The sequence below is a fragment of the Oryctolagus cuniculus genome, chromosome 6 (genome assembly GCF_051225735.1).
Source record: "Oryctolagus cuniculus isolate XC-2025 breed Fujian yellow rabbit chromosome 6, ASM5122573v1, whole genome shotgun sequence".
Taxonomy (NCBI): Eukaryota; Metazoa; Chordata; class Mammalia; order Lagomorpha; family Leporidae; genus Oryctolagus; species Oryctolagus cuniculus.
The window spans coordinates 93213293-93229776 of record NC_142872.1 but is presented as its reverse complement, the minus strand read 5'-3'; the positions used below and the strand labels follow the sequence as shown (position 1 = coordinate 93229776).

The 16484-nt window shown below is 39.4% G+C and overlaps 2 protein-coding genes and 1 pseudogene across 52 annotated transcripts in view; 2 read left to right on the top strand and 1 right to left on the bottom strand.

Annotated features, from left to right (window-relative positions):
* CSPP1 (centrosome and spindle pole associated protein 1) overlaps positions 1-2559 on the bottom strand; it is a 140637-nt gene extending 138078 nt beyond the window's left edge. For 18 of the 50 annotated variants that reach the window (XR_016236506.1, XR_011389120.2, XR_016236507.1 and 15 more), the window contains exon 1: positions 436-649. The gene's annotated coding sequence lies outside the window, so the exon portion shown is untranslated. Of the gene's footprint in view, positions 1-435; positions 721-1282; positions 1459-1924; positions 2168-2420 lie in introns of those variants that run through there. The other 32 variants (XM_008255605.5, XM_089336330.1, XM_070075120.2 and 29 more) reach the window with 15 other exon arrangements.
* COPS5 (COP9 signalosome subunit 5) lies at positions 2434-16474 on the top strand. 2 transcript variants are annotated; one of them, XM_002710454.6, is made up of 8 exons: positions 2434-2719; positions 4825-5059; positions 5791-5919; positions 7064-7129; positions 7667-7752; positions 10245-10356; positions 14193-14341; positions 16251-16474. In XM_002710454.6, exons 1-8 carry the CDS (start codon positions 2577-2579, stop codon positions 16333-16335), a joined length of 1005 nt encoding a protein of 334 aa, XP_002710500.1. In that variant the 5' UTR covers positions 2434-2576; the 3' UTR covers positions 16336-16474. The 2 variants fall into 2 exon arrangements, with proteins under 2 accessions (XP_002710500.1, XP_008253842.1); XM_008255620.5 differs by having other exon boundaries at positions 2434-2727.
* LOC138849920 (cytochrome c oxidase subunit 7B, mitochondrial pseudogene) lies at positions 9329-9853 on the top strand (annotated as a pseudogene).
* Positions 16475-16484: the final 10 nt, after the last annotated feature.

Sequence of the window (16484 nt, the reverse complement as noted above, 5' to 3'; positions counted from 1 at the left end):
GGAAGCGTCAAGGCGTTGTCAGGCAACCGGCTCCCAACAGCACCCGAGGAGGCAGGGGCGACCGCAGAGGCGAGCGACTCCAGACTCACCAACGCACCGCCCCCGGGCTGGGGAACTGCGAGGCCCCCAGCCACAAGGAACTGCCATCCCTGCACCCCAGCCACCGCCCCGGACCGGCTGCCGCGAGACCCCGCTGGCAGGGAACCCTCACCTCCAACCCGTGTAACCTCCTTACCGCCGCCAGCTCGACTACCTACCTGCCTCCCCCGTCCCGCTCCGCAGGCCCGAGACGAGCCCCTCGCCCGGCAAGAACCCCCTCACCGCCCGGCCCCTGTAACTCGGGCACCGCTGCCGGCCGGGTCGCCGCCAGCCCCTCGCCCCAGGTCCGCGAATCCAGCCCGGACACCCTCACCTCCACCTCACCCTAGGCCTCACCCTGCCGTGCCTGCTCCCCACCTGCGGTCAGCTGACTCAGACCAGCAGGCTCGCGTCTTGGGAGACGCACAGCGTCCTACTAAGGTTCTTAGCGGTTCCCAGAGGTGGCCGCGGCCTCCCGGCGCGCGAACACTGTCACAGTCAAGCCGGCCGGGACTCCGCCTCTCAAGCTGGGCCCTCTGCCCGCCTCTCGCCAACGGCCAGGCGCAGCCCCGCCTCCAGAGCGGCCGCTTAAGAGGACCGCGCGACCGAGGGCGCCCCCTGCCTTCCCGGAGGACGCACAGCCACCCACCTGCGCCCAGGGTTTTGTTAAACCTTGGGAGTCGCTTCCCAGGTTGAATTAATTCCTGCCTTCCAACCCACCACTCCGCGGTCGATCCGAGGACAGCCTGAGTCTGAGGTCCGGGAAGGTAGAGGCAGTAAGAAGAATACCAATGGCACACTCTCCTAAGCCAGGAGTCTGGTCAGCGCAAGTCCCGGGCTTTCAATACCATTTTCAACGTGTAATTCAATTCACACCAATACTAAGTAATCAAATGCTCCCACTGAAAAAGATTTTTTGACTTCGCAAGAAACTAAGAATGCTAATGTCTCCTAGGGGCCCTAATTTATCCTTACTTTGCAAGTCGACTTTAAAGGCAAATTTTAAGCTGAAAATGTCAAAACCGCAGACTGTGGTGTGGATTCCATAACCCTAATTTTCTATTTGTTCTATCGATCTGCCACGCACCATACTAGGAGTGGAGGATTCAAGGCAGTGCGAGGTATCCTGAACTCTGAAAAAAAGAAACCTCCATGTAAACCGATACTCGTACATAATTACAACACAATGCGAGTTAAGAAGTACCTGTCTTATAGACTTGGAGACACCGTGGAAGAAATGGTCCTGGAGAGTGAAGACAGACCTCAGAACTGTGCTTTCAGATTAATATGAGCTCGCAGGCAGAAAAGCCAGGGAAGCGCGTGTTAATCAAGCAACGCTGACCACATCCGAGTACTGTTGTGCTAAGTCCAAGTGTGGGGAATGGCACTACTGGAATGAAAGGTTTCAAGGGGGAACTGAAGAGAGATGGAACTGGAGAGGTGCGTAGGGACTAGGTTATGAAGAGCTGCGATGTTTTCTTTTTTTCCAGCAAAAAGATTTTTATCCCTAACACCCAGGTGTTAGAAATAAAACAAAGAGCACAGAACTGGTCCCTGCGTCTTTAAACGCAGAATCTAGTGCGGACGGAGAAGAGAGGGAAAAACACGTAAACCAAACACAGGAAACAAACATAGTATCAACGGGAGGCAACAAAAAGGTTGCTGAGATTAACTCCGTCCAGGCTATTAAGCGCTGCAGACTTAACTCATGAGAACTGAGTATTGGACATTTGCATCACTAACAGCTCATAATAAATGTAGGGACATGAAACGTCTACGTCACAGGATAAAACCGTAACAATTCACTCGCTTTCGCCGCCTCCCGCGAGCGCTAGAAAACGCCCACCTGAAATCCACGAGCCCGCAGTTCTACGCATGTGTACAGGGTCACTTGGAAGCAAAACAGGATGTCATATTTATCTTCCTCGCAGCCAAAATCCAGTACTTACATTTAAATTTCTCCAGACATCCTTTTTATTTTTTTCCTAGTCTTTCAAGAAACTTTCCATCTAAGAAAGCTACACCCACACAAAAACACTTTCCTCTGCCCAACTTGCAGCTCCGCCCACATTTAATATGGCGGAAAATGCGCCTGCGCAGTACTAACTAAGAGGCCACGGCAGTTTCTGGCATAACGTTAACGTGCCCTTCTTCCGTTGTGAAAGGCTATACCATTCCCATAGCAAATGATTGTGTTTGCCCTATTTCATAGATACAGTTTTCCAAGACGATATGTTCTCATTTAACCCACATTAATATTCCCCTTGCCACAGCTGTTACACTAACTACCGATTTATCGTCGCTTCTCCTAACAGCCCCCTCCATCCCCGAATGGTCCGTACCAACTTCACCTCCGGTTCTAGGTGTCATGGCTGCCTCGAGAGTCTAGGAAGAGTTTGCACCTGTGGTGGGAAGGGTCCAAAACCCACACCCAGGAAGCTAGAAAAGTAAAGTTGCGTCTCGGCCGTAGAAGCGAAAGCTTCTCTGATTCCTCGGCGATGGCGGCGTCCGGGAGCGGTATGGCCCAGAAAACCTGGGAATTGGCCAACAACATGCAGGAAGCCCAGAGCATCGATGAAATCTACAAATACGACAAAAAACAGCAGCAAGAAATCCTGGCGGCGAAGCCCTGGACTAAGGAGTGAGGAGGTCCCTGGAGACTCGCAGGGGAGGGACGGGGTGGTTAGAGTTTGAGAGACCCGAGGGTGGGGGAGTGGGAATTGGAGTGGGTGGACGGCTTGGCTTTTCATGGTCCAGGAGAGATTATGCACCTGAAACAGAATTTGATCTACCTTCATCCCCGCACGTGTAGTGTATGCTCCTCCGCTGAGGCCTGCTTTGCCCGTTCTGTCTGTTAACTCTTTTGCCTCTGGAGGATGTAAGGGATGAACAGCAAGCAGAGATTTAGGTTATCACTTTTCAACATCCTGATTATTATATCTGCCAGTATCTGCTTTGAACCCTGTGTGGACTACACCTTGTTGGGGCCTTCAGCTGGTCCCTGACGGGAACCGCAGCTCTTTTCAGAAATTGAGTCAGCAGCTCACCTGTCTTGCAGATAGCTGTGAGCCATCTTTTTAGAGATCTGTAGTAGTTCTTTGATTGCTGGTAATTATTTCAGAGGCACAGTCAGCCTCTAACCAATTTCTAAAATATTACTCCACCAGTGTCACCTAAGTCTGAGATTAAAAAATAGACGTTAAGGCTCTTACCCCTTAGCAAAATTCATGCATCCCTGGGAGTGATGACAAGTCAAGGATTATTAATCCATAACATTTATCCTTTACCAAAAGAAGACTTTTGTTGGGGAAAGAGTAAAAAGAGAGTAAAAGAAAACTGTTTAATAGATACAAAGGAGAGCTGTGGCAAGCCCAGGACATACTTCCTGCCACACCGTCTTTTACAAGCCTAGCTTTAACTGTCAGTTAGGTGCAGCAGTGTTTACTGATAACTCAACATGGGCCAAACACTGAGTTAGGGATCTGCATTTGTCATTTTAATCATCATGACAACCCAGTACTGTACTTTCATTCGTTTTTTCAAGTAAGGAAACAAGCAAATACCTCATGATCACATTGAGGCATTGTAATAGGAGCACAATAACAGTTATCTTTTTTCTTTTCCCGTTAGAACACAATTTTAATTTGTATCTTAACTTCCAACACCAAGCCTCTGTGTTTTTCAGCTTGTGAAATCTGGCAAAGGTTGGGAATTAAGTTTCTGTGCTTTTCTCTGGGCAAACATTTAGCTCAGAAACACCAACTAACCACTCTGTACAGCGTACAGGCTGGTTAGGTTGCCTGGTTGTCGACTTCTATAGCAGCTGTACATTTTAGGTTGACGTCCTCTGTTAGATATTTGGAAGCCATCACTTTGTTACACTGTCTCACAGTAGTTCTAATTATATCCCTCCTAGCTGTCTTGGGCTGCATCAGTCAGACCAAAATATAGTTTTACTTAAAAGTTGACTCACAGCCACCACTGACAAATTCAAGAACAGTGATCATGGGACAGCTAAGGATATTAGAGACACTTTTTAATTTTGAGGCTGATATTACAGAGGAAAGCCACATCTTTCAAAATATTGTTGTTTCAGAGTACTGAGAATACTGTAACAGAAATTAATAATGCTAAAAACAGATAGCATTATTAAGGTTTTACTTTGGATCAGACACTAAAGCTAGGCACTTTATTATTTCATTCATTTTATTTCATCCTAACGACTCTGAACTAGTCCCGCTTACCCTAAGGAATGTAATGTGAGACACGCAGACATTAAGAGGTTGTCCTAATGTCACAGCTGAGGAATGGCAGTGCAAGAGTCAAACATAGGCAGATAGATGTCAGAGCCCACATTCTTTTAACCATTAGACCAAAAGGTTAGGCCTAAGAATAGTTAAACACAGCCATCCATCCAGTATTAGAATCAGATATTTGATCATTGCAAATCAACAGAGGAAAAGTCTCTTGAACTCATTGTTACTTCCACATTTGAATAGCATGTTAAAAGAGAGAGAGGACTGTTTCAGACCCTTCCTTTCCCCAGGGGGGAATATTTTGCAGGAGTATGACATGTTTGTTATCTCCATACCCATGCAGGTCGTCTGTCCTTTACTACTACTTCCCACATTCTACACAGCCCTTATATCAATTTAAATTCTCTCAGTAACTTATTTTAAAAAAAAAAGTCTTTGGATATTTTATTTCAAATAAGAAATATAATTACATTGTGATTTTATTTTGTAGTCATCATTACTTTAAGTACTGCAAAATCTCAGCATTGGCTCTACTGAAAATGGTGATGCATGCCAGATCAGGAGGCAACTTGGAGGTGATGGGCTTGATGCTAGGAAAGGTGGACGGTGAAACCATGATCATTATGGACAGTTTTGCTTTGCCTGTAGAGGGCACTGAAACCCGAGTAAATGCTCAAGCTGCAGCGTATGAGTACATGGCTGCATACATAGAAAACGCCAAACAGGTAAAAATCTTGTTTATTAAACTGTGGTAACAAAAAAAATCTTGTTTATTAAACTGTGTTAGAGTCTCAAGGTAACTTTTGAGATTCTGAAGTTAAGGCTATCCTCTCAAGGTTAAATTTTCTATTTTAAATTGGATATGTGTGTAAAATATATGGGATCATAAGCCTTGTAAGACCATGGGCTTTTTAATTTCCCAAGGTTCACACTCATTATCAGATTTGTGCTTAAAATGAGAAGTTTGGGAACAAGCTAAGTGTTTCTGAGTATAAAACCAGTTAAATAAATTATGGTATAGTCATTAGAGGACTGCCAGGCAGCCGTTAAAAAATAAAAGATAGCTACCTATATATATTTACTTATCTGGAGCATAATCCAGAATAGTTTATTGAATGAAAAAGCAAAGTGTAAAACACCGTGCGTTGTACTAGTGTGTGTGTGTGTGTGTGTGTGTGTCCACCTACATGTATTTTAAGAACATCTGGTAGGTAGGTAAGTAACTGGTTGTCACTATAGCTTCTGGGCTGAGAAACTGGATAGCTGCGGGGAAAAAATGGGAAGAAGATGGAATACTTTTCCATGGTTTCTACATGCATTTTTAAAACCTTTTATTAAACTTTATTAAATAGTGTATGCTATTAACTCCTGTGCATGCTGTTAGTTTACCATAATGCTATGGAAACAGACTAATGACAACAGGAACCTCAAACTCTACCACCCTCTTCATTTGCAGGTCGGCCGCCTTGAAAATGCAATTGGCTGGTATCATAGCCACCCAGGCTATGGCTGCTGGCTTTCTGGGATCGATGTTAGTACTCAGATGCTCAATCAGCAGTTTCAGGAACCATTTGTAGCAGTGGTAGTAAGTATCTTCACAACCAGTTTTAATCATAAGTTCTCCATGAAAATTTACTAAAGCAAGTATACTGAGAACTAAAAACAGTGTGATAAAGAGCAAAGTTCTGTTTTCACTCTGCCTCAATTTAAATCTAAATTCCACCTCTTTTAAGCCAGAACATTGAGCAACTTACTAACCTCTCTGCATCTTACTCCTGGCTTCCCTTTATAAAATGAAGGTAATCCTAGCACTGTCTCTCAGGGCATTCAGTCTGTGTTGACTAAAGTGAGTAAGTAGGAACTGCTAAAGTGGCTGTTGGGACATTAAAGTATTTTAGATGCTATCCAGATTTCAATGAGGAAGGTAGAGAGTATTCATCTATTAAAGGGAAAAAAAGAAAACATTTTACAAAGATGAGCCAATCCTCAAAGAATATTCTTAAAAATATAATAACAAAGTCTAATCTCTAAATTTAAGCTGTGAGACAAATTTGCATGTAACCATTCTATTGAACATGGTGGCATTTTGGCTTGGCAATTTTTTGTAAGTATTACTTGGTTATCATTGTGTGTGTGTGTGGCGTTATATGGGGGTACTTCAAAAAGAGTTTATAAGGTCCGGTGCTGTGGCATAGCGGGTATCCCGTATGGGATATGCCATATGTGGCACATATGTGGCAGTGCTGGCATCTTATATGGGCGCTGGTTTGGGTCCTGGCTGCTGCATTTCTGATCCATCTCTCTGCTAGGGCCTGGGAAAGCAGTAGAGGATGGCCCAAATCCTTGGGCCCTTGCAACCACGTGGGAGACCTGGAAGAAGCTTCTGGCTTCAGATTGGCCCAGCTTTGGCCGTAACAGCCATTTGGGGAGTGAACCAGTGAATAGAAGACCTCTTCCTTTCTCTCTATCTCTCTCTGCCTCTCTTTTACTCTGCCTTTCAAATAAATAAATTGATCTTTAAAAAAAAAAAGTTCATAAAAAATGGCATTAAAAGATGTTTATTTTAGTGAAAACAATTTTGAAATCTATTCATAGTTTTCTTATAATATGTACCTTCCTGTGAATTTTTTGAAGGCCCTGCGTATGTATTTCTGGGTTTATAATATTTAAATGAATGGAAGCATATAATGGTTTTATGTCCTCAGATATTAAATATACCTTTCCTTTAGATTGATCCAACAAGAACGATATCTGCAGGAAAAGTGAATCTTGGCGCCTTTAGAACATACCCAAAGGTAATTTTTAAAATTACAAGATTTTAAAATTTTTAAAATTCCAGATATTTGACTTTTTTTAAAAGATAATCATGTTCTGATTAGTATTTCTTTTTGTCCTAAAACATGTTCATAATATTTACAAAATAGTAAAACTACTATAAACTACCTTTAGCAAAAGATAATGCATTTATCTCCTGGATTGTTAATTTTACCAGAAAAACAGTCTTTGTTTACTAGTAAGTTTTGTTTCCCCATAGCATTTTAACAGGTACTAGAGAAACAACAAGCTAAATAGATCCACTTACTTCCCTGCAAGCAGCCTGCAATCTGAAATTAGCACAAGTGTATATCACCTAAGGACAAGAAAAATTAATCTTTGAGCCAATTCCTTGATCTAGTCACCAAATGGGGTTGGAGGAGATAGAGGCAATATACTATTAGAATGTTTAGGTTGAATATTTGGCTCACCAAAATTAATGCTCCTACAAATAGAAAGCTGCATAGAAAAATGTTTTTCTTATTTTGTTGTCTTTATAATCTTTTGGTGTTGTTTAGGGCTATAAACCTCCTGACGAAGGACCTTCTGAGTACCAGACTATCCCACTTAACAAAATAGAAGACTTCGGTGTACACTGCAAACAGTAAGCAATTCAAAGCATATATCTGATAACAGCAATCATCAGAAAAACCCTTAGAGATCGGATCAAAGTCCCTTATTTTACAGATGAGAAAAAAGCTCAGACAAAATGCATTTCATAAAATTTTTAACCTGATAGTAAAAATATATGAATTTAGAATATTCAATATTTTTTTATTACTGATTCTTTTGATCTTGCCTAGAATTTGTCTTTGAAACAGCCATAAACATTTTCTCAATGTATAAGATACTTAGCCCATAAAATGAGCGATTCAGAGATGTTGTATTCAGGGCCAGCCTGACACTAACATGTCTGCAGCCTTTAGAATACTGAATTTCTACCTAACAAAAATTGTTTTGTTTTGTTTTAAGATTTATTTTATTTATTTGAAAGAGTTACAGAGAGGGAGAGACAGAGATCTTCCATGCACCGGTTTACTCCCCAGATGGCCACAGCAAGTCAAGGCTGTGCCAGAGCAAAGCCAGGAGCCTGGAGTCTCACCCAGATCTCCCACATGGGTAGCAGGGGTCCAAGTATTTGGTCCATCTTCTGCTGCTTTTCCCAGACCAATAGCAGGGAGCTGGATCGGGAGTGGCAGCCATTTGGGGAGTGAACCTGCAGATGGATGATCTCTCTCTATATCTCTACCTCTTCCTCTGTAACTCAAATAAACAAATCTAGTAAAACAAAACAAAGCTTTACTTAATTTTGATTATCTTCAATTTCTTACAACTTTTATTTCTTCACTGCTAAACTTTAATCAACTTTTTTTTTATCATGCCCATATGACTTTATCTTCTGCACTGAACCTTTCTCTTCCCAGCTTACCTGCTGCAATGGCTTCCTTTGTGGTTATTCCTGCCTCCAAAGTTTTGGTACTGCCACAGCCAGCTTTCTAAAACAGCCCTTTGGCTGTGTTATTGCTCTGCCCAAACACCCTCCTTGAATACAGGTACCTAGAGGGTAAAATTTAAATTGCTTAGTCATTTATCTGATGTCCTCCACCAACTGGACCCCAGCATAGCTTTCTAGGTTTCCCTCACATAATTCTTCTGCTTTTTCTAAATTGTCTAGCCAGACTGACTTATTATCCCATATGTGTCCTACCTTTTCATGTGTTGAGGCATTCTGCTTAATACCCTCCTTGCTGGCAACATATGCACCCCACAGAATCATCTAGTGATTACCCTAAATCTTGCCTTTTCCCTGTGCTTTTCAGGCAGTTCTAGCTTCAAATGACCACTATCTATCCTGTACTCTAAGAGTACTCATTATCTCTTACACTTAATTGATTCATTTCAATTAAATATGCACTGTAGCATCACTTATACCAGTAAGTATTCAGTGTATATAACTATATTTTAACTTATTATGAATTCATATCACATCCCTCATATAAATGGTAAGTCCCTCAAGGTAAAATAGTCTAGTGCTTCTTTGTATCCACTGATATACAAAACCTCTGAGATATTTAAATATTGTTATCTTAAAAAGAATCAGTTTTTCAAACATGTAGCCAAATTGTCCTTGCTCTACACCCTTATTATAAATAAGGCACTTTTAGAAGTGCAAACTTCTTTTAGGCACCTTAAAGACATACTTTAGAATTTACTTTTTTGAAAAAATAAAGAGGACTCTCTGTAAGGGTATCTGGAGGGAAGTTGCAACAAAACAGTAGCTACAGTTGCCACAGTTGTATCTTCTGCTTCACCATGTTTCCTTTGGTCAGAAATGCACTAAGTCCTCTCCAAGTTCAAAGCATTCAGCAAACAATGACAATGAAGAGCCACCAAAGACGTACACTTGATTTTCATAACAAATGTGGTAATGCTGTATTAGCTGGTAGAGCCACATTCTGTAATGTTATATAGAGATATACAGCAACACAGATTGGAATAGAATGGAACCTGTCTCCTGTTGGCAGTCACTCCACAGGAATGGAGAGATCAGTAATTATCCCAGTTGGTGTGATACTGAATAGTCTCAAAACCAACTCATAACTGAAGCCAAATAAAAGCACTGTACCTATTACAATACTGCATTGTTGAAGAAATAAAATATATTTGAAATCTTCAAAAATAAAAAAATAGGCAGTAAGTCCTAACTAGAGAATTAGAAAAGGGAATCCACATGTCATTTTCAGTATTTTTTGAACATTAACAAAAATTACAGCTGACCCTAGATAGTTAATTTAATATGTGTTATTAGCTGGAATTCATGAACTCAATAAAATGAATAAACATGTTATTTCAAAGTTCTGATTGGTTGTTAATAACTTATTGGAAGTTTTGGGCTTTACAGAAGGAAAACAATATAACTTAGACAAGACTTGAAAGCACAGCCCCTGAAGAATAAGGAAATCATAGTTACTTGAACTAAAAACTGAAACATGACTATTTAAATATAAAATATAGTTTGCTTAAGTTTGGCCATAACTTTTATATGATACAGCTGAACTTCTTTTCAATTACTAAATTTGTCCTTTTGTTTAATAGATATTATGCCTTAGAAGTCTCATATTTCAAATCCTCTTTGGATCGCAAATTGCTTGAGCTTCTGTGGAATAAATACTGGGTGAATACGCTGAGTTCCTCCAGTTTGCTTACTGTAAGTATTATACTTGCAAGAAATGCATGTGAATTTTACCTGAACTACATTAATTGTTTAATATCTGAAACCCAGTTTCACAAGAAAGGTAGTACCTGACTTGGCCAAAATACCAAGACTCTGTACCACCAAGGCTGAATCCGGATACAAGACCAATTCAAGGTCTGTGTCATATGCCAGAGATACCAAGTCTAATTGGCAAATAGAGTGGCCAGACCAGGATGAGACCTGCCACTGCCTTAAAAAGACCTCTAGGGGAAAAAAGACACAAATTTTCCAGGTATCTCAGACACGACTATGGTCACAAGTGGCAGCATATCAAAAGAAATTAGTTTAAACAAGAAAGGGAATCTTATAAGTTACAAGATCTAGAGGTACAGCTTAACTCAGGCACAGCTAAGTTTGCATTTAAGCAATATTGTAAAGTCTTAGTTTTTCTCTCTCAACATTGATTTCATCTCAGTCAGCTACAATTTCAGTCTTTTTTTTTTTTTTTGAAGATTTATTTATTTATTTGAAAGTTAGAATTACACAGAGAGAGAGAGAGAGAGAGGTCTTCCATCCAGTGGTTCACTCCCCAGATGGCCACAATGGCCGGAGCTGCTCTGATCTGAAGCCAGGAGCCAGAAGCTTCTTCCGAGTCTCCCATTTGGGTGAACAGGCCCATGGACTTGGTCCATCTTCTGCTTTCCCAGGCCATAGCAGAGAGCTGGATCAGAAGAGCAGCAGCCGGGACTAGAACCAGCGCCCATATGGGATGCCGGTGCTTCAGGCCAGGGCGTTAACGCACTGCACCACAGCGCCGGCCCCAATTTCAGTCTTAACATAAAAGCATGTTTACGGCCGGCGCCGCGGCTCACTAGGCTAATCCTCCGCCTAGCGGCGCCGGCACACCGGGTTCTAGTCCCGGTCGGGGCGCCGGATTCTGTCCCGGTTGCCCCTCTTCCAGCCCAGCCCTCTGCTGTGGCCAGGGAGTGCAGTGGAGGATGGCCCAGGTGCTTGGGCCCTGCACCCCATGGGAGACCAGGAAAAGCACCTGGCTCCTGGCTCCTGCCATCGGATCAGCGCGGTGCGCCGGCCGCAGCGCGCCGGCCGCGGCGGCCATTGGAGGGTGAACCAACGGCAAAGGAAGACCTTTCTCTCTGTCTCTCTCTCTCACTGTCCACTCTGCCTGTAAAAAAAAAAAAAAAAAAAAAAAAAAGCATGTTTATAAAATAAACATAAAAAGGCAGCTTTAACTTCAGACCTTAGTTTCAGCTTCGAAAGAAAATCAACACACACAAATACACACACTGAAGCATGTACATATCCCAGCATATTTCTAGGCAAACCTTATGGTATCTCACTGGGTGGCCATTCTTAGACCTGCTGTTGGCCCAAGGGAATGAGTTTATTGAGTGACTGGGTCAGAACAAATGCTTTGCTGCTGGGCTGGGGGGAAACAGCTCCTTCAGGAGTACAGAGACTAATAAGGGGGGAGCAGAGGTCTCAGAGGATAATCAGATGGTCATTATCTTAAAGCAACAGATTCTTCACAGCCAAAGAAAAAGGATATTCACTGAATATGTTCTGGTAAATGATTAAATGTAAAATATTTATTTAACATTCAATTATTATATTAATTATTAAATGTAAGGACATTTACTTAACAACATTCTCCATATTTAGAACTTAGGAACAGCTTTTTTAAAAGTAGGCCACTCCATATACTGCAGTATACATAGTGATTAGTACCATGGGATTTGAAATAAATCAGATTTGAAAAGAATGCTGCCACTTCACTGGCTCTGAGTGATGTTTGGAAACTTATTTAATGTGAGTGAGCCTTTTCTGTATATAAAATAATAACATCATTAAGTATACTGAGAAAATTAAATGAAATACTTGATATAAAGCAATTAGCAAAGTGCCTGGCATATAATAAGCCTCAATAAATGACTATTATTATTTTTGTTTGGTGCATTGCATTCTTGAAAGAAAACCTCAATTGAGCCTATTTTTTATAATTTTAAACACAATTCTGACAAGTTTTTTGTTCTTATTTCTTAATCCTCGGTGGTCAGAAGTAGCAGATTAGAAGGAAGGAAAGCAAACATAATAGCAAACATTTATTAAGTGCCTCCTGTGTGCCAGACACTGCTAAATGCTTTATATGTGTTGTTTCCTTAGAGGCAAGTATACTAATAGCAACCAGAAGTGAGAGCTGATGCAAGGGGAGAAAACACTGTGTAAGACCAGAGCAGTCTGAACCTTTGTATAAAGGCAAGCAGATCTACCTACTCAGCCACACGGCTGTCCCTGTATTCCAGCACTGCATATATGAGGACATTAATAATCAAGAAAAGGTTAAATTACATTTTCTCCCTTTCTGTGATTTTATATACTCATATAGGACACTGCTGCATTTTAAGAAAACGTAAATTATGTTCACTTTCTCTTTCTCCAACTAAAGCAGTTAATTATAGCATAAAACCTAAAAGCTACCAGAGAAAAATTTTTTTAAGAAATTAGTTTCCTGTATTAATTTTCTGGGCATTTGAAATGTGATTGGGTTTATTTTACTGTCAGTTTACTAGTATAACCATTTCTGCTAGCTTACATTTTTATGGGCTCTGTAGCTAATCTTCTGAATGTGGAAAAGTCTGTAAACCTTAGGCTTTTCTCCAAGTCTGTGGGATAAATGTTGATTTCCTAAACCATTTAGATTCATTTAGGCAAAGTAAATATAATTGCATCATTTTAAAATCACCCTAACTTTGAACAATCATTAGGAGATCTGGTAGCATTTTAAAGGGCCTTCTGTGGTAACTTTGATGATAGCTATAAGATTTTGTGTTTGATAGTTAAACTGTATTTCTTGTAAGCTGTCTTTCAAACTGAGCAACTAAAATAGCATGCTGATTTTCGCCAAATGGCTTATTTATCCTCATTCTCTTCTACAAAAGATTAAGAAAAGAAATGTAATATATGCTTTACAACTTTGTAGGTTTTCTTTATATTTTAGACTAAAACTAAAAATGGATATCTTATAACAAACTCTTTAAAGATATTACAGTAATGTAGACATATAACTTTTTTCTTTTTAAAAAGTATGTCATATTATAAAAATACAATATATAATATTCTAGTTTCCCAGATATAGAATGCATGTGAGTGAGGTGAAGGGCTTATAGCTATGTCTATTTTCTTTATATTTTTCTACATTTTCCAAATTTTCTGTAATTTATTAAATTATTTTCTGTAATAATTTATTAAGCAAAACCAAAGGTTATTTTTAAAAATATTATCCTAAGTACAAATTATAAAAGAATAGTAACAAAACTAGCTAACAATTATTAAGCATTTAGTGGGTGCCATGGACCAGCCTAAGAGCTTTCACACATTATTTCATTAATTTTTCACAATAGCCTTAACATAGAAATTGCTCCCTTTTCCCATTTTCTGAAGAGGACCTGCAGGCATGTCCCAAGCCTCCCAACTAATCTGCAGCAGGTTAGGAGCTGGACTTGATATGTGTAGGCCAAGGCCTCTTGTAATAATAATCACCATTAGACCTAGAGTCGAGAAAAATTCCAAATTTAATCTTAAAATTAAAAAGAGAACACATCTACATTGAACCACTTGACAAGTTGAAAAAGTTGAAAGATTTTGCACGTGTAATTTGACTTCTTACTTCAATAATCATCCACTCAGATCTTATAGGAGGATTCTTTGTAAATGAAATGTTCTTTATAGAAGAAAATTAATTTACATTAAAATATATGTGTGTATGTATATATTTTTTTATGTTTTTAATGGTAGACTTGCGTACTAATACAATCTCATCTTCTCCACAGAATGCAGACTATACCACTGGTCAGGTCTTTGATTTGTCTGAAAAGTTAGAGCAGTCAGAAGCCCAGCTGGGACGAGGAAGTTTCATGTTGGGTTTAGAAACACATGACCGAAAATCAGAGGACAAACTTGCCAAAGCCACAAGAGACAGGTAAGAATAAGAATAAGAAAAAGATTCCTTTTACTTTCAATTCTCAAATAATAGTAGGAACCAAATTCCTTACAGTTCAACTTAGTCAGAATAGTATCTGAACATTAAACTTCTTGGGACCTTTAAAAGTTGTCAAATGCAGATTTTAACTCTGAAAATTTAGGAGACATTAGGTCAGAACATTAAAGGCTTAAATCAAAGATGTAGGCAGTGACATGGAATACTCCCAGTCATCTCTTCTAGTTCAGCTACAAAGTCAGAGAAAGAAACTAATCTTCCTTTAGGTCTTCAAATTTAAAAAAAAAATAAAAGCAAGCCTTTGCCAAAATAATCTCTTGGTTTATTGTCATATAAGCATCTGTAGAATTAAATTAAGAGATGTTGAAACTTACCAAATTTCAGGATTTTTTTCATAAAGTCTTAAATCCCAAGATATCATAGGAATGAATGTATCTCTTTTAAATTATGCTTCTGAAATTGTCCTTTATACTGTAATTTGGTACTCTAGATTTTACTAAGGAATTTGTAGAAAACAAACTTAGGATGTTTTCTGCTGGCTTATGAAGTAACTGTGTGGCCCTCAGATACATAGACTGTACAGAGGTGAGAAGACTATCTAAATAACAGTTACTCTCACACTGAATTTGAGTTTAAATGTGATAAGGATAGAAAGGAAGGGAGAACATCTATATAAACTCATACATTGCTGTCTATTTTAAGACAAACTATATTGGTCCATAGGAAAAAGCAAGGAGAAGGTAAAGAGTATCCTGGTTGTGGAAGTCATCTTGAATTAAATTCTGTCTCACCTTCTTCATGGGTTTATAGAAAGTAGAGCTAGTGACCTGGATAAAGATTATACTTTTCTTTGGCATTTGGCCTTATTTTTAGTATTTGCTTTAGTGTAGTGTGTGTTTTTGCTAGTTGTCTTTATATCTGTAATTTGCAGTTTTATCTGCATTTACATTTCAACCTCTAATCAAGCAAACATTTCATTATGAGAATGTCTTCAATTATAATAAGAGAAAAGTAGAAAAGATAAAAGTAATGATGCAAAAGTAGAGAATTTTCCTTTTGGAGATGGCTTTATAAGAATCGCTTCCCTTCTGAATATTGGTGGAGTTTTATCATTATTTCTGCCTTTTTACTTTTTTAAATTTTGTATTTATTTTGAAGTCAGAGAAATACAGATATATGGATAAAGACAGGGAGACAGATCTCCCATCCATTGGTTCACAGCAAGTGCCCACAACAGCCAAGGCTGGACCAGGCAGAAGGCAGGCGCCAAAAGAATTCAATCCAGGTCTCCCATGTAGGTGCCAGGGACTCAACTACTTGAGCCATCACTTGCTGCCCCCCAGAGTATGCATTAACAGGAAGCTGAAAAGGAGAACAGAACTGCAACTCAAACCCAGATGTGGGATGCAGGTGTCCCAAATGGCTGCTTAACTACTCCAGCAAATGTCCATCTCTGATTTTCACTTTTTATCCTTTAAAATCTAAGTACTTTACTCACCTAACTTTGACTTACAATTGTTTGAGTGATATTTATGATTACTAAAAATCAAATGATTCTCTAAAATTATTTTTTAGTATTCTAAATGATAAATGACAAGGAGTAATAGAATTTAATATTGGAATCAAACTATAATTATGGAGTTATGTGTATCTTATGAAGTATATCTAATTTTACATTGTCATTCTACTGTAAAGGTTCTAATAGGCAGTGAAATAGTCAAAACATGCAGAAGGCTAAAAATCAAAAAGGTAAACTTCAAATTGATATGGCTCGGAGAACATGAATAAAACTGAAAATCATTAAAGGGGGGTATAAAGATGGACATTGGGGGAACTTGCATGTTTAAAGCTTTCAGTTTGTGATGTTATGTCATGTATTTTTTCTTTCCAGCTGTAAAACTACCATAGAAGCCATCCATGGATTGATGTCTCAGGTTATTAAGGATAAACTGTTTAATCAAATTAACATCTCTTAAACGGTCACTGAATAGTACTTTTGCCTGAAAGTTAGTATAAGAAAATACTAAAGTAACACTTTAAAACCAGTTACCAAAAATCTGATTAGAAGTAAAAGGTACTGTGAAGTATCCTGTAATAAAACACTTGAAAATTAAATTGTCCTTTC

What these genes read in the sequence shown, in the direction of transcription:
- COPS5 (XM_002710454.6), top strand. Translation starts at nt 2,577, where the DNA reads ATGGCGGCGTCCGGGAGCGGTATGGCCCAGAAAACCTGGGAATTGGCC. An exon ending in CCTTTAGAACATACCCAAAG is followed by an intron (nt 7,130 to 7,666) that starts GTAATTTTTAAA and finishes GGTGTTGTTTAG; the next exon opens with GGCTATAAACCTCCTGACGA. An exon ending in GTTCCTCCAGTTTGCTTACT is followed by an intron (nt 10,357 to 14,192) that starts GTAAGTATTATA and finishes TCTTCTCCACAG; the next exon opens with AATGCAGACTATACCACTGG.